Here is an 18,024-nt window from a genome sequence, read left to right as displayed (position 1 = left end):
TTTCATTCAGTACACATGTTTTACTTCATTGCAAGATGAAAACACAGTCAAGTCTTATTGCTCTATGTACACTTCTAGACAGTCTTTCGTTAAATAATAGACACATAAACACTGCTCTTATTTACACACAATAATAAAAGAGAAAGGTGCATGACGGCAATGGTGCAGTCGAGAGTGCGTAAAGATAAGTTTGGTGGTGTAGTCATCAGACTCCCCCCCCCCCCCCCCTTTTGTTTGACAAAAACAAATCTGCCTCGTCCATGCATTTCACTCGCATTAGTTATGGCACAAAAGCAGCAAATTAAAAGCACAACATAAATCTGTAAGGCTTCCACATGAAGTGCTTGCTTGGAAGAGTCGACGATACAGGTGTGGTGAAAGCTCGGTGACAATTTTTGGATGCTTTTCCCGTTGGGGAAGATGTGTGCTTTTCACCAGTAAATGGAAGTTATGTACACATTTCACGACACTTGCCACTGCTTGCGGAAGCAATAGTTCCATATCAAGGAAAACATTAATAATACAAGGAACATGTCATAAATCAATGCAGTCATGTAAAGATGGCAATGTGCAAGTCTGTTGTTGATGAATACTGTAAAAATGCCTTTGAAAATGCCAAGAAAGAAAATATACCAAGAATGTTAAAGAATGTGATTGCTTACCCAAAAATCTGCACGAACAGTTGACTGTGTGCTGTGAATGTCATGCAGATCCAAACATTGAATTAACAGCACAGCGCTCATTCAGTGCAAGGTGCAAGACAGTTGACAAAAATGCATCAACAGGATGCAGACAAGTGTGATGCGCTGCTGTTTTTCTTTCCTAAAAGCATTACTTTCATTAAAATTATACGAAAGTGCCTTACCTTCTTTAAGTTAAAGCACATGAAATAATTTGCCTCCAATTTATCTTGCAGAAGTTGCAACACTGACATAGCAACCAATCCGTAACAGCACAACCTGGCTCTTCCAACAATGAAAGGCCCTTATGTTGACTGGCTGGCTTTTACAATTTGTACACAAGATGCGAGCAAGCCTGAGCAAATCAATGGCCAGCATTCTAATCTGCCACATCATACTTACAGACTGTCACACCATACATTATCACGTCACACCTTAGATTTACTCCTACCTACGTAATTCAATATTTCTAAGAAGCTTGCTGCAAGCACTATGTTTGTGAAAGCACTTTTTCAGACAAAGCTGAGGGCTACTATGAACCTTCAGCCTGGCAACTTCAATTTTGACACCTTTCTCAGCACAAACGAATTTGGGCAAGCTCTTCACTGCCCAAAAATTTGGTCCAACTGGAGATGCACCTTACAAGGTTTACACTCCCTGCCGGATGAACAACTAAAGCTTCCTTCAGTACATCCATTCGCACACCACTGGTGCGAGAGCAAACAACACCAACAAAACACTGCAGGAACAAGAGAGGGTGGAGCGAGACGCTAGAGAGTAAATTTGCATGTAGTGTTCTGACGTGCAGCTGAACACACAGATCCACGTGAACACTAACCACCCACTCGTGTGTTGCACAAATCTGCTTACAACTTACAAAACTCAATAAAAAAAAAAAGACAACAATAACAATGGCAGCACATCAGTGCTGCAACTTCTTTCTTTTTTTTTTAAAGGTGGTGGTTACACAGTCACCGAACACTCTCGAACCGCTCTAATGCACAGAGTGCATTTTCTGACACTTGATGGCCCAACCTAGTTCTCCTGAGAAAGGATCACCGTTTACATCGACTTTATCCTCAGGGGCCCTTTTTTTTTTTGCTAGGAGGCCCTGCCCCATGGGTCTGACAAGAGTGCTAGCATATTGCAATGCCCCACCCTTAGGCCTAAAACTGCCAGGCTTTGGGGTGTGTGGCAGCCATGGTAAAAAGAGAGGGATCATGTCGTAGTCTTGAACAGTGACCACAATTCATTGATTGAGTGTGTTGCTTAAACACACAGCTTGCAGGGCGCATAAGGCAAACCAAATAGGAGATACAGCCATGGCCAAAGTATGAGGGATGTTCTGCTGCGTTGGTGTGTTGATTCTTGCCAACTTGCACAGACCGCAAATTTTCCAGGTGCGGCAAACCCTGCAAGAATACAGCACACATTTCCTTGGTGGCTCTCACCCACAAGGTTCTGTACAACTCTCTTTTGATCAAAGAGAGGGCCATTCTTGACATCAGGGTTAAGGTGCCCTTGCTAGCAGTCGTTTGCTGTCATTTCAATACACTGACAGAGCCTTAGGTAGTACAGAAAGCCAGCCAGTGCTGCAGTGCAGTCTTGGTGCTGTTTGGGCAGGTTTCAATTTTCTCGCCAGTGGTCAAACATAACCGAAAGCAGCAAAAATCACTGGGTGGCCCCAGCTCCACCTAAGCAAGTCAGCTTAGGCTTCACGAGCACTTGTTAGCAGTAACCCAAAAGGATTCACCACAGCCAAGTATGGCGCCCTTTTCCATGGACATCTATGTAGCTGTACTTGGGCCTCCCCCACATTTCGTTTCACTTCATTCTCTGGAGAGTTCACTAAGTTGCAACAGGACTAACCTTGGCAGGCCACCTAGAGGAAACCGCGTTTGCACTTTGCGAGCACTTTCGGCTGCAGTTTATCATCGCACTGTCAAGCACCATTGAAAACGGTCGACAGCCCCCCGAGGAGCAGAGGCGTTGACACGTTCATCCACATAGTAGTAGCCCAGTTCACAGTCAAGTTCACAAGGCTCTCCACAGTTGGGCACAGGCCACCACAAAACATGGTCCAGGGCTGTGCTGTGACTCGAGGGCATGTTGTTGGCCTAGGCGGGTATCTCCGGTGGCAGGCTCTTGGAGTAGCCTCCGCAGCGATTGTCTAGCAACTCCTCGAAGATGCCAATGAGGTTCGAGAGGCCAATGAGGTAGCCATCCTCATGGTTGCCAACTTCCCAGGGTTGCCGATGCGTGATGGCCACACCAGGTGGCACTGCCACAGTTTTGGCAAAGTCAATCAGCCACACACTGGCTCCCACTCTATCATGTACGAACAACAGAGAACTGCCGATGAACTGCAAGAAAAAAGCAGGAAGGCTCTTTAAGTACCCGTGCCATACCTTTCTCTTCCATTCTTCTAATACACTTTGAATGACTGACTCTATATACAAGATTTAAAATGATAACTTGATCAGAACCAAACCAGGAGAAAAACAGTGACAGAAAATCTTGAGATTAATCCTTTGTGTATGTGTCACAACAGGACAAGGCTTCTTCAATCAGTTATGCAAAGCATGGGAATGCCAGCATGCTCCAATATTCACAGATCTTAGTATTGAGCCTTACAATGCACGAGTTGAACTGTAACAACGAAGTAACAAACTGCCCATTACCATATTGCCCAAAGCTTGTTTCTCTAACGGTTAGAGTTGAACAATCACAAGCCGTGGAACCAAACATAGTTTTAGCTTGCCTGTAAACATCTTGCTGTCTATAGATTACTGGAGCAGTAAAGTGCACTAGCAAAGGTACTAGCGACATCTAGTGATGATTTGTGCAACTACACTGCACTCGAAAAAATAAATATTTGTTGTCAGTACTATTGTTGAAAATAAATCATGAAAGTACTGTACGTTAATGATTATGTCGTTAACAATGCTCTACTGCAGAAGTGAAGTAAAATATGCAAGCCACTGAAGTATTGGCTTTGCGTGCACTCTGGTTAGACCGCATCACCAGATGTCATCATTATTGCTGCCATACAACTCTCCGGTAACCCGATATTCCAAAAATGCAAGTATGTTTACCGATAGGCTAAACCTCTATTGTAATTTTCATTATGTGACATGCATCTACCTGGCTCCTCACTAGTGATTAGGTATAGTAAAGCCACTGCACCTTAAAAATGTTTCTGCTAACCCTACTGTTTTTTGCTTGAGGATTTGACGAGCTGCAACAATTCAGTTCTGGCATGTACCTCATGAGTGGAGAAGAATTCTGACTGCTCAAGTGCGTTGTACAGAGACCGTAACCGCTGAAGGTACTTCCCCTGTAACAGAAGACAGACGCCAATGAGTGCTGTGCAGAACTGAATGATACACTAGTAACGACGTGAACAAGATAGATGCAAATGGGAGCTTTGCAAGCACTGAATTACAAGCATTTGTGCCAAAGGCACATCTGTTCAGAATTGAACTAAACCTACAAAGCCCAAAATACATATTTTATATATCAAGTTCAATACCTCAAAATGCTTATTCAAGCTCAGGAAACTAAATGTAAAAGCCATAGTGTTTTTTACATGCTGTAGCGAAGTTTCAGCTGTAGATAGCAGATCCCAATTCATTTAGAACTGAAATAACATTTCATTGTTCCTTTAATAGGGATATACTTTTCATGGCCAGAAATAAAAGTTATCAAGTTGTTCTAACCTTCCTTAATGTGGAATGGTGTTTGGGCTTTCTGGTACTAAGGACATGAAATTGGCTGGTTGCAAATGTAAGCAATGCAACTTACAGAGAGCAAAAATAATGGAATGAGAAATGCACACTGCTGCTACAAAACTCACTAGTGCGTCGTCAAAGCCTTTTGTGAATGTGTCAATGGCATTCAAGACCTGCTCCCGTGACTTTGTCGTCTTAAAGTCCTTTGTGGAGGTTCCATCGGGATTCTGCGGTTTGAATAAAGAAGGAAAGGAAGAACAAATAAAGTGAGCTTGCAAGTCCACAACTAAAGCATGCATGATTATACCTTAGGTAGATATCATAATTAAAGTGCGAGTGCTGTTGCGAAAAAGCTCCATTACTCGATGAAGTTTTTTAGCAATACTCCAAACCACAAGATGTCACACCGCATGCATAACCAGCGCAGAATACTATAGAAGAGCACTAGCATTGCATGATGAAACAAGCTACTCTTTAATAGAGGTAAATTACCAAGAAGCATAAAGAACTTGGCCCAGGGCTGTAAGAATTCTAGTACAATGCTATTCTTTCAGCTTCTCATCAGTGGTTCGTGTGGCCCACAATATCACCGGGATTGGCCGGTCATGAATGGTGCAGGACAAAAAAATGAATTGAACTAGAGCAAAAGAAAATCTTGCATTATACTTGCCCAGGATAATGTGAGTTTTATTTTAATTGTATTCTTCTTTACACTTTTTCACTTGCTTGAGCAGTGCCCCGCATAAAATTTCGCAAGACCAGAATAGACACCATTTAGGTGTCAATTCCATTCGTTATTGACGAATGGAATTGCAGGTGTAATTACATTATATTTGTCCTGACATGGTTTGGATTCTGCTTCAACCACCACCAACACTGTAAGCACAGACTTCCCAGAACACATCTGGTATGCTCAGACACGCTGTCCATATAAAACAGAACACTTAAAGCACCAGATACCACTTCCACTTATCCCCGCAGCATAAATCGTGCTCTACTTCACAGCCTCAACATAAAAACTTGGCACACCTTAATGCCCTCGATGCGGAATCCCAGGCTGGCTGTGGAGCTGATGGTTTCCCTCCAGATCATGTAACGGGGCTTGGTCACTGCCTTCAGCTCGTGCTCCTCAGGTGTTGGCTCATCCGGATCGACAGCCACCATCTTCTCGTACATGTCCTACGACAAGACCCCAACATCATGAGTCATTCTCGTATTGGCAATCACAACAGAATGTAAAATCACAGTGCAACAACAGAACTGGGACTAAGCTAAATGTTTACTGCATTGGGAGGTTTACTATGAGCAGACTAAGCCTACCCTTACCAGGCATTTCAACATTGAGTTATTGGTGTGTCAGTCTATTATTTAATCCAGTTGCTACCACTTTTATTACTACCTATACCGGTTATCAACAGAAGGTTCAAAAGTTAAACATTACGTAGCAATGGCAAGCAGATTATTTATGCAGGCCGGAAAATTCCAAAAAAGAAAGAAAGAAAAGAAAGAAAGCTTCTGCCACAGGTGTTTCTTCTATGCAACAGTACTGCAAGCGCTGTAGGTCTATCATAATTGGCTATTTACTTTTCTGCCGTAGAAAGCGAAAATGCTAATTTGTAATCAGCACACCTCTTTACAGCAAGCAACAAGGTCTTATAGTTATGAAGGTACTATAAAAGGGTCTTAATGTATATTTGCGACACTCCAGAATAAATACAGAAAGTAACCACTTCCAGCTATGTAAGCCTCTTGGTGTTGTACCTCAAAGTGCCCCATGAATTCAAAAGGGCCGCAGGTGTTTTGGCAACAAGATTTAGTGTATGCGCAGTGGCATAGAGAAGCATCAACTTTGTCAGTTTCCTAGCCTGGCTCCTAGCTTTGTAAATTCATATGGAACCAAGGTTCCAGTGAACACATTTGTCACTGTACTGACCTTGCGGAGCTTGGGCTTTTCCCGAGCCTTAGCCAGCTCTTCTTCAAGGTATGTGCGCAGGCCCACTTTGACATCCATAACACAGGGGCACTGAAATCCAGCAAGTAGGTCTTGCAGCTCCAAGTAACCTGCACAGAAAGCACACAAAAAAGCAACAATGTTATGCATGAAGTGCCAAGTTGTTGCCAGACAAACATAAATCAAATGTGAAAACCAGAAGGCCAGTCTCTGGAAGAACTCCTGCCATTTCTAAAGCAGATAGACAACTTATGGGCAGAGGCTACTGTAATGGAAGACCAAATTACTTTTAATTATGGGGTTTTACGTGTCAAAACCACTTTCTGATTATGAGGCATGCTGTAGTGGAGGACTCCTGAAATTTTGCCCACCTGGGGTTCTTTAACGTGCACCTAAATCTAAGTACACGTGTGTTTTCCCATTTCGCCCCCATCGAAATGCGGCCGCCGTGGCTGGGACTCGATCCCGCGACCTCGTGCTCAGCAGCCTGCTGCTCATGCTCGTGACCTCGTGCTCAGCCCAACACCATAGCCACTGAGCTACCACGGCGGGTGACCAAACTACTGTTGTGTTCGAATTCAATTCAAATACAAAACACAAGCCAAATCATTCAGTTGGACACTAATGAAAACTTCGGTCAACAGAAGTTGAAATCACTTGTGCGGTGTATCACGCAATGAGCAATTTTTCTGGCTGCTCTTAAGGGTTCCTGCACAAAATATCTTTGCAGGAGGAAGATGCTGTCCTATTGTGGAGAACAAGTCAAAAGCAATGTCAAGTTTGCAGAAAGCAAGCCCGCGAGGTTGGATTGGTGTAACACCAAGTTGTGTTAATTCCAGACACTAGACTGTGAAAAGTGTTAGTATTCTGTTGGTCATGCCTTCTGAAAGACAAACGAATGTGAATTATGGACATCTGTTCGTACACTAAGATTGTGATGAATGCATGCAGCACTATTCACAACATCAGTGGTGGCATAATCTATCACCATTGTACCATTGAAATGTGCTGTACCTTTCATATTTCATCAGTACACAAGAGCAAATTACTTAATATAACCCCCAAAGTAGATCAGTAACTCACTGCTGCAGTCCTCCATCTCCACACGGCCTTTGAACTCGGGCACATAGTCCCGTAGCCAGGGGTCCCTCATGAGCTGTTTCAGACAGGATTCCTCCTTGCCACACAACTTCTTCAGAATCGTGCCCTGGGTGCCTGACCTGAAGTTGCCTGCAAGTACCACCACATCAAGCCATCAATTTCACTGCGATCTTGAGATAAGGTTATAAGCAACATTTCTTCTAAGCTGCATGATAGTGCACTGCCTTCAAGAATATCACACAGCTGCTAATGTACAGAATATTAAAAAAAAAAAGAAAGCCCCTGCAATGCCTCTATCACATGCATTGCTGTGCAGAATGTGACAAATGCACCAGCACTATGCGACATTTACGCACTAATGTAGACCAGAGCCTACGTGGGCAAAATTTCCGTCACATGTAAGAATTGGTAAAATTAGAGCAAACATCTGAAATTAGAGCTACCTGACAGATGACCAATAATGTTTCACAGCATACAACCACTTAACTTTCAGATTATCAACCATGCCGTCAAAACAAGGTAAAACGTAAAACTAGCTTAAAATACTTGGAATCTTAGCGGACACCAAAAAAAGAAAGGTGCTAATGAAGTAGCGTCAAGCAGCAGTAAGCAGTGAGAGAAAACCTATAACAGTGGTCGAAGTATTGCAATTGAGGAACAGTTTTTATTTGCTCACAGAAGTAATAGCGAATGTCATCATTTGGTAGTTTCGTACCTTGATGCCCAGCAAGCTGTATCCATGGGTACTTGTACTTTCTGTAGGTCTGGACAAACGGAGACCAGTGAACGACATTCCGCACTTTCCGCCATCCTGAAGGCTGCACAGACAAAACAAAAAAGACGTGGAAGCTTTAGACACAGAGACAAAGCCACAGAAGCACTTGCACTAATGCAATTAGTGAGCACATAGTTACAAGTGATGGCAATGACAAGTCAGTGAGATTTTTCAAGCTCTTGCAGAGCAGTGCTTGCATGGAATATGAATAAAATGGTTATCTGGTGTTAGGTTGATCAAATAAAAAGTATTGCTAGCAGAAACCACAGACCTCTAGTGCAATGTTACAATGCTATGCACGGACAAACTACCACAGCAGTTTCAGTGTCATCAAAATATGGAGAAATGCATAAACACAAAACCAATTCCCGACAGATGAGCTGTGGTAAAAAGTTGTGCAAGTCAATCAAGGAAGAAACAACAGGAAAAGCACTAGACGTGTCGGCTTGCACGACCAAATAAGGCTTTCAGAAGCATGCAGGGTCCGTTTGGCGCGGCTAGAGGCGTTGTCATGCAACGAGCGCTTTGTTGATCACAACTTCATCGTTAAACGATATGACGATTGCAGGCGTGTCAATACAAATGGGGGACGGGCGGGTCAGGATGGCGCCGTGAAGCCGCGTCGGCGAAGTCGCACCAAGTTTGGCATTCGCTCTGGCGCCAGAACAGCGCGGCCCGACGCGATTCGTAGACTCCGATCGATACGGATGCGTCCGACGAGATCGGAGCGCGTTATGAACGCGTGCTCCGTGCGAGACGTCGGGGAAAAACAAACCGCGTCGAACGTGGCCGAGGCGTCGATCGACCGACAGCTCACTTTTTGGGAGCGCGGGGGCCACGGAATCGCAGTGAACTGTACACTAAGCGACCCGCGGGTTGGCATACGAACGAGTTTCGCGTCAACGGAGGCGCAAGCAACAGGCGCTGCCGCCTCGAGGCCAGAGCCCCACTACGCCCAAATACGCCGCCGAGCCGCTATCCACTTACGCTGCTCGTTTGGCGGCGAACCTGGCACGCAGCCTTGGCGTTGCAAACCGCGTGAGGCGAAATGCAGCCGGTCATGGTTTCCTCTCGGGCTTCCAGAGAATCCAGCTTGTGCGAGGGCGGCGCGCCCCGCGGAAGGGCTCCACGTCTGTCTCTCAACCCGACGACTCGCGGGGCCTCCGCTCACGGCACGACCCGCGCGCCATTGTTTAAAAGCACGGCGTCAAATGAACGATAATTCACGCCGGCTCGCCGTTCGTCCCCGGCAGAAGTCTCACGTAGTGTAGGGGAGTCGGAGATGCTGAGTGACGACGTTCTCGCCTGCCCGCTTCATGCTTTTTTTTTCCTTCTCGGTACCCACCGGGAGAGCACAATAGTCCACCCGACGGCGACGCACACGCAAAGCAGCTCATTACACGAGTGGGGAGGGCAGGGAGGGGGGCTTCCGGGTGGCGGAGCCGACAAAAGCTGGCTTATCTCCCCTCTGCTCCGTGCGTGCGTAGTAGACAACCCGCAGCTGTCGCCTGTGGCCGTTGAGGCCAGTAGCCGCTACTGTGGCGCTGGCCACCCCCTCCGTCTGGTTCCACTTCAACACCCCGACAGCGGTTGCCGCATACATTGCTCCATCGGTGTCGACACCACCCTGTGCCATGGAGTTCGCGGCGCGTTCGCTACCCTTGAATAGATATGCTACACGGCGCCGTCTGATGGTTCGCCGCGGCAAGTGGCGCAAAATTTGACTGCAGGATAAGGGGGGGCTCGCACCAGTGTTCCGGTTTCGAACAGCGCAGCTCGTATTCAAGAGGGAAAGAGTTCGTAAATATATATATACTTGCGCACTGCACCCAAAAACAAGCACAATCATTATTACATCACGGGTCCCGTAACAAAGGGTATCCGCGCTGCAAACGTTGCTGAAATGCGCTGGACACAAAAGCGCACTTCTCGTGTTCATGCCAGTTCCACATTCGCCTATTCCGTGATCACAATAACGTCTGCAGCGCAAATACTCGTCGTTAAGACATAAAGACTGTTCACCACATTAACTTTGCTGCGCCATAACGAGCTCGTCCTGAGGATATTGCAGAGTTAAAAAAAGATAACAAGAAGAACAGCACCATAACACACCCAGGCCTTACGACGGCATACCTTAATAGTTTGGTCATTTTCCAACAATTAAGAGCCAAAAGTCATCTTAGGTTGCTAAACATAACAGAAGAACGTTGACAGCAGAGACGATGGAGAGGAGACATTGTTGTTTGCACGACAGCTGCAGACGTCTACGCGTATAGGTTAGAGGAATTCAAAGTGCGTAGCGGCATCAACGGTTAGCATCTCGCAGCTGGGCCAAACGTGCACATAGATGTGGCGTCGCGAATCGCAGGCGACTCGGAGCATCGATCGACGCAAGTGGAATGCGCCGTCTGCTCCCGACTCCCGAGAGTATCAAAGCAAACGCTGCGGACGCCGTGCGACATGAGGACGACGTTTACCTCTGACGCGTCCTCCCCGTGGGTGAGGCGGCGCTCCAGGAAGGCGAGCTTGAAGAACGTCCAGAGATTGGCGACCGACGCGTACAACAGGTCCCTAGCCAGCCTCAGGAACGCTGTGATCATCGCTTTGAGAAGCCGCGGGCCGCTGCTCGAGTCGTCCGATGAGGAAGGGAACGACCGCTCTTGCACGCATGTCTCAGGACGAGGCGACACCTCCCGAACGGCCCCCAGTCGATGTCCTTCTCCCCCGCCTGCCAGCCTATGGATCGCCGCGGGCTCGGCATGACACCCATTGTTCCTGTTTCCACTTGCCCGCCGTTCTCCGCGCGCGTCTGAAATATCACGCGTGTCTCCCGCTGCCTTCTCCTCCTCCTCCTCCGGTGTCGTCGCGTGCAATGCAGCGAACCCTCGACGTCGTGACGTAGAGGCGACGATGCGCTGCGAAGAGCTCGGCGCCAGCTGATCCAACGGGGATCATCTGACGCGCGAAACGGAGCGTCTCGTATAGCGATGAAAGTTCCAAGCAGTCGACGACACTGCCGAGTCCTTGTTGTAGTCGAGCACGTCCTACTCGCGTAAGATGCTGCTGCGCTCGCTGACTAGAACTTTAGAGCTCTGAGAATAGAGCTTTAGAAACTATACGTACGTGACTCACGTGCGAAGCATCCACTGTCAGGATCAAAACTCCCCAGGAGCTGATACGCAATTTTTTCACAAGCGCGCGACTCGGTTCCTTCCCGAGCACCCACCGCAACACGCGGGCTACAACGAACGCAACTCAACAACGCCTTGGAAGGACACGTTTTCCGAAGTGCTCCTAGACCACAGCGCGAATACACCTAAGGTCCGCGCATTCAACAAAGTATATATATTTCACCGGAAATCGCCGGACTCAATCGCGCCACCTGCAACCTCCGTCGTTTCGGTGGTCGTGACGACCAGCAACGCATTTGCCTAATGCCCACGGAAGGGACCCGAGTGGCTCAGACACTTTTCGCTTGCATGTCGCGGTACACCGACCAATGGCGACCCTGTTCCTACCCGGACGCTTTGGCGACGGACTCGGGATCAGCGCGCGCTAATGGCGCTTTAGTTATATGACGGAGCCAACGTTCGTAAACAACCACGTCGCCGACACGAACGCTGTTCATCAGCTTGAGGCGCTGAGCCGCCGAGTTGCTAAAGGCGCAGTGTATGCGGTTTTAACAAGGATCGAACAGGCACTCCGCGCTCTTATCTCAAGTAGCGGAAAGATGACAAGGTCACGGCCAGATATGACGTCAAAGAGCCGCGGGTAACTCTCAGCGAGGGGTCAATTTTGCAAGCGCCAGAGGCCAGGCGGCGAGACCTTTGGCTTCGGTGTCACGGTCTCTGCACAATCTCAGCTTGCGGCGCGTGTACGTGCAGTCACGGTGTGCGACGAGCTATGCCCACGTGTGTATATATATACACACACACCAGACGCGTTAGACTTGCAGAGCGTGGCGCTTCGAGTGTATGTATGTATGTAAAGAAAGGTCTATCTCGGACGTCACATAAGGTCGCCGGAGGTGTCGACGGAGCCGCAAGGGACCCCGTGCTGGGTTTGGAACGAAGCCCTGCGAAGGGCGGCGGTCACAAGGGGGCGTGCGCCCGCAAGGAGAGATATGCTGGCGCACTTACCGCCCAGTCGCGAACGTCGCGTGGTGCTGCGAGATATGCGCGAAACCTCGGTTTCGCTTGGTGCTCACACTCTTAACAGCCGACTTAATTTAGCAGCAGGTCCTCCGTGTGTTTACCTTCGTCACTGCGATAACGACACGTATACTTTCGGAATCGATAGCTCAGTTAGCATAGGCTAGCGCAGCGAAACAATATTTATATTCGTATATCGACGCTCAGTGGCGCATCGCCCTTTTGTCGGCGACCTTATCAGCTCGAGCAGGTGGCATGTTATTCGAACATCGCAGCGTCTTATGTTAGCAGGTGGCATGTTATTCGAACATCGCACAGTCACGAGGCTAAATGAACACAGGTATCTTTCTACAAGTTAATATAAACGCTGTACATTCTGTTCATGACAACACAAGACGCACGTATAATAACACGACCCTTCCGAGACTTGCACGGCCGAACCATAGTGCACGCAGCGACACGTGGAGGGAGCGCAACACGACGCTGGATTCCAAGAGAGCCGCAGTGCGCCAGTCCCATAATCCGGTCAGTGCGTATACGATTTGCTCAGGATACCGCATTCAGATCGGAACAAGCAGCCATCATTAGCCGAAAGGCCACACGGATCCGTCGTTCAGCCAAAGCACGGCGGTGAAAAGGACGCCCGCTAAAGAGCAGCAGCTGTTCGAAAGCTCGACATGTATATAGCGACAAGGGCTCACTCTCACAAATTCTGTGCAACGCTAGGACGACGACGAAGGCGCCGGAGCGCATCCGCAAATCTATAGGCGCCAGATACCAATCCTGCTTTGAACAGGCTTTCTTCGGAAAGGGAAGGGCCCACTGGTCCCTCCCGGCCGCGGTCTGCTCCTTTGCTGCCATGGCGACACCTCTGCCTTTCTCCCTCCTATCTCCTTTACTCCCATCTCCCCCGCCCAACTGGCGCTGAGTCGTTCTCCCGCAGGGGTTGCAGAAGATAGTGCCAGCCTTTCCTCCTTTCCCCCCGCAAGAACCACTTCTCTGCTCCCAATACCATTAGCGAGGGCGCGAGGGGTGTCGCACTGTGTGCGCCTCAGTTCTCGTATTATTGCGCTGTTCTTCCACTATACAGGTTGGTACCTACACGGCACAACCTCCGCGGCCGACTGCACCGAACTGCCGCAACAGTGCGCAGAGAAAGAGCCGAGGCAGTCCACTATACGCAGGTCGTGCGTGCTCGGCTCGCGAGGTTGGGGCAATCGCGAGGTGCGCAAAACAACGAAAGGTCTGCGGCCAAGGCCGTCCTGGGGTCCGCGAGCGTGCGTTCGCGTTCCTCTGCTGGCCGGTCGCTTGGCACGCGTCCCCGCTGCTCCGTGCGCGCATACGTTTAGCGCAAGTCACGTGAGCGGGCGCGGCGCGTGTACCGCCTCTTGCCCGGACCTGCAGCCGGAGAGCCACAACACATCGCAGGAGCACGACGGCATCGAATTTCTTACCCCCCCCCCCTTTTTTTTGTTTTGTTCCTTTCCGTTCGGAATATGCCATGCAGCAAATCTTACCAAAAATTAATAATAATAATAATATTTGGGGTTTTACGTGCCAAAACCACTTTCTGATTATGAGGCACGCCGTAGTGGAGGACTCCGGAAATTTTGACCACCTGGGGTTCTTTAACGTGCACCTAAATCTAAGCACACGGGTACCAAAAAAAAAAAATTACTCTGGCGTCAATGCGTATGGCAGCTGCAAGCAGGGCGATTCAACCATCGTGGGAATGACGGGTGGATTTGCCAAAGCTTCGCCCTTCTGGCTTCAAACTGCTTTTGTCTCGAATGACACAATCACAGAAACGGATGGGAACTGCACTAACCACGCCCAAGCGTGTCGTGTTAAGGGTTTGGAGTGCAAGCAAGACGAGGTCACAGGAAAACTGAAGTTTCGAGCGACGATATAACAGTGGTCGAACAAGGTATGTCGCCGGAGCGAGCGTTTGGCCAACTCGTCAGGAGGGGTAGCAGCGAAGCAAAGCAGCCAGCGCTGGCTCCGGCGACATTCTCTCTGTTCGACCACTGTTCGTAAGACTGGAGTGCGCGACATGTCTTAAACGAGGGTGGAAACGAAGGTGGGACATTGATAACATAGCTTCTATATGGATGATGATGATGATGATGATGATGTAGTTGTTGTTGGGTGCTGCAAATGCATTTTCGTTCTTAGCGTGCTCGCTTTTTCTTTCCCTTCCTTTTTACAACCCGCATTCAGTTGCTTTACATGTGGTAAGAAAGGTAACACAACGTATGTTATCGGATGTTACGAACAATGTCGCACATATTGCACTGTGAACGCAGCATGGAGGCACATATTCATTGACAGCAATAAATGAATAAATAAATTAATAAATACAGACACGCCAGTGCTTCCGCATAAAATATGAACCGCGACGACGCTCAGCGCACGCGAAGGTGGAAACTTCACCCTCAGTTTCCATGTACGAGACTCAGCAGACGAGAATGCTAAATCGATAAATATTTCCGAGAACGTTGAACGCTCAACATTAACTTTCCTTTTATGTCTGAGCAGCGAGTGGACACAACACTTGGCAGCGTCAGCTCCCACGCGCTATGTCTCCGCGCGGGAGTCGCCAGCTCCCGAATTAGAGAGTTTTACATAAGGGGGACGCAAGCGTTGGGGCCTGCTAACGCTCGTGGCGACGGTACTGCGCATGCGCAGACCGGTTTGCGCAGTGCCGTGGCCCCGAGCGTTAGCGGGCCCCAACGCTTGCGTGCGTCCCCCTTATCTAAAACTCTGTAAATTTCTGCCAAAAATTTGCAGCTTCAAAAGAATCAAGTTCTTAAGCCAGTCTAGCGTCCATGCAAAACATTGCAATTGACTGCTCCAATTAACACTTAGAGAAATATGGCGAACTTTAAGACTTAGACTGCTACCACGCAAACAAGACGGACGCACATATTACCATTCATTTTTTAAAGCGTTATCTCTTCGTAGCCACGTCCCTCAGTTACGTATCGTCGGGCGCTGTCCCCAGCGCAGACCTTGGCAGCGTGCCAGAAGATGCTTCCACAAATGAGAGGGGAGAGTTCGGTCCCGTGAAGCAAAGCTCGGTTCCCTGCGACAACACCAGATGGCATTGTTTCTCCTCGCACCACGGGCGGCGGATCACGGCTGCAGTGTGCGCCAATGTGCACTACCTAGTTGGCATGATGCAATCGCATCAACTCGGCCAGGTTACTCTGTTTCTGAGATCGTTTACACCGAAATGTCGTGGAGGAAGCAGGACCTCCATGAACCCCAAGAGATTCGGCGAGATCGGGAGCGAAAACGCCAATAGCCGGCACCACAGCGAACGCTTCAACCATGCGCATTACACACCCGTAACCGTCCTCTTATTTTTTCAGTTGTGTGGGGAGGCATTCTTTCCATATGTTTTTCCACTGCAGCGCAGAAGGTTGCGCGGCGCGCTCTTCAAGGCAGCCCGGTTTCGCAACACCGCGGCGACCGTGCGCTTTACAGGAGAGCGCTCCTTTCCGTTTCTACTCGCAGTGGACTTCGCACAAACCGCACAGCGGAGAAGAAATGAGACAGAGGGGAGCAGAAATGTGCGAGGAGGAGAACGGGTGAACGAATTAATGAATCAAGCCGGAGAGGGAGGGAAGGAAGAAGTTGGGCGTCGAGGTCGGGATGCAGTATGGAGAAAGGCTCCGCGAAGTGCCTACTACACACACACGCTCGGCGTCGAGGTCAAGGAAGGACGCGGCGGTTGCGTGCGCCGTGGCTCCAGCCGCCTCATTAACACGCGGGGGCAGCAGCAGTGTGGAGGTTACGGATGACGTCGGCCAATCACGCGCCGAACACACAACGCTGTAGTATGGCGTGCGAACGAGAGTTGAAGTCCTAATTCACTCTGGAGCTCAAGGAAAAAAAAAAAGAAAAACCATCAATTTCCCCCTATGCTTTCTCTGGCTTCGTCATCTGTTATATACTAAAGACTAAGCCCTTCGTGAAATGTCGTAATACATGATGGCAAAGTGCTTATTAATGAGAAGACTATTAGGAAAGCGCTGTTGTATGCTATATACCGAGACAACATAGAGAGTCTTCGTGGCCGCGGAACAGAACGTATGCAGATTTGATCAAAGCGCGCCCTGCACTCTCGCCTGCACGTGGACTCGCGCGTCCATGGCTGTGCGCGTCCTAAACGGGCGCCATATACCAGACAACAAGGATGCCTGTGCGCCCTTGTAGCGCATCTATATCAGAGAAGGATCTCTCTTAATGGCGGAAAAGACAGGGATAGAGCGAGAAAATAAAAACACAAGAACGAACGGCAACTCCGGTTCTCGCGAACACGTGAAAATGATCGGAAGTTGAAGATCCATCGCAAAGGCAGCGCGTGACATATTTCTTTCTTTTTTTTTCTTGCATCGCTAATATTCGTGTTATTTAACATAAAGATTCACTCCTCGATGTCGTCATTTTCAAAGTGGATGCGCACAAGTTTAGAGAGAGAGAGAGAGAGAGAGAGAGAGAGAGAGGGGGAAAGTTGAAATTTTACAAACCGCGGCGGTATATATGTATAACCTGATCCGCTTGCAGTAATCTGTTAGTGGTTAGTGACGCATTTTCGGTGAAGAAACTCATCTCGCCAGTTCGGGAGCACGCGCATAAGCATTACATGCCCAAGGGCGCGCGAAAAAGGGAGCGTCCTTTGCATTTCAATTAGGTTTCGATCCGAAGGAGAGGTGGTCGCGATGCCCGATATACCGCGCCAGAGCCAAGGCTTCTTTCTCACAACGAACAGGAAGCCTACAGCTATACCACCCGAACCCATTTCCATAAAATCAGTTGACGTGAAACAACTACAGGAAGAAGATTGTTGCGGATCCAAAGCGCTTGTTTGGATCAACGTTATGCGCGAAGCTGCCGCGAAACGTTTCAACTAAACGCTATATGCAAGGAGACACACGACGCGTGCAATTTTATTCTCAACTGCGCTCAAGGAACTCTTTCACGTTTCTTATCAAATCACAGAAGCAATTGCGTCACCCGCAGCTTCCCTCTAATGGCGCGCGCAACTGTCCGTGTACTGCATGTCCGTCCGGCAAGACGTGGAGACACCCACCAAGCGACCGCCGATTACACTGCATCCGGAATCAGCCCAGTTTATACTATATATGTTGCACTATACCTCCAGGATCGGTACGCTTTACACTCGGTGAAAAACTCGACCGAACGTACGCACTAAGCCCCGGAAAAGAAGGCGCAGAAAACTCCCCTTTAATAGAGGAAAGATGCGCTTGAAGGCGTTATGCATTGTTGGTAGTGAGGACATTTATGTGCACCGTTTCTATTTAACTCGTAAACAACAGGACAACAGCAAATCTTGCATATATCGATAGCATAGAGGCGGACGTATATATAAGCCGATTCGTTACACAAGTGTATGAGCTATTCGGCACGGTCACGAAATAAAATTTTAAATAAGAAACAAAGCTCCGCAGGCCGTTTTCGAAAGTTGTCACGGTAAGCCTGCGCATGACCAGGAATTTGTCTGATCCTTCTGCATGTTCGTGCTCCCCCGGAGATGGGGAAAATGAGGACGATGTATGTGTACACGTCCCGCTCACCCGTGCACACTTAAATGTCGCCGGCGATGTTT

The 18,024-nt window shown here is 48.5% G+C and overlaps 1 protein-coding gene across 1 annotated transcript in view; it reads right to left on the bottom strand.

The window, feature by feature from the left end:
- LOC139047708 (inositol-trisphosphate 3-kinase A-like) overlaps nt 1–18,024 on the bottom strand; it is a 284,440-nt gene continuing 266,416 nt past the window's right edge. Inside the window, exons 2-8 of the mRNA XM_070521659.1 lie at nt 8,179–8,281; nt 7,446–7,592; nt 6,345–6,472; nt 5,441–5,590; nt 4,537–4,638; nt 3,946–4,017; nt 1–3,043 (exon numbers count right to left, since the gene is read on the bottom strand). Of these exons, the coding sequence (XP_070377760.1) occupies nt 2,798–3,043; nt 3,946–4,017; nt 4,537–4,638; nt 5,441–5,590; nt 6,345–6,472; nt 7,446–7,592; nt 8,179–8,281 (948 nt within the window). The 3' untranslated portion in view covers nt 1–2,797. The remainder of the gene's footprint in view (nt 3,044–3,945; nt 4,018–4,536; nt 4,639–5,440; nt 5,591–6,344; nt 6,473–7,445; nt 7,593–8,178; nt 8,282–18,024) is intronic.

This window comes from Dermacentor albipictus, chromosome 7 (assembly GCF_038994185.2).
Source record: "Dermacentor albipictus isolate Rhodes 1998 colony chromosome 7, USDA_Dalb.pri_finalv2, whole genome shotgun sequence".
NCBI classification, from domain to species: domain Eukaryota; kingdom Metazoa; phylum Arthropoda; class Arachnida; order Ixodida; family Ixodidae; genus Dermacentor; species Dermacentor albipictus.
This window is presented reverse-complemented; position numbering and strand designations above follow the sequence as displayed.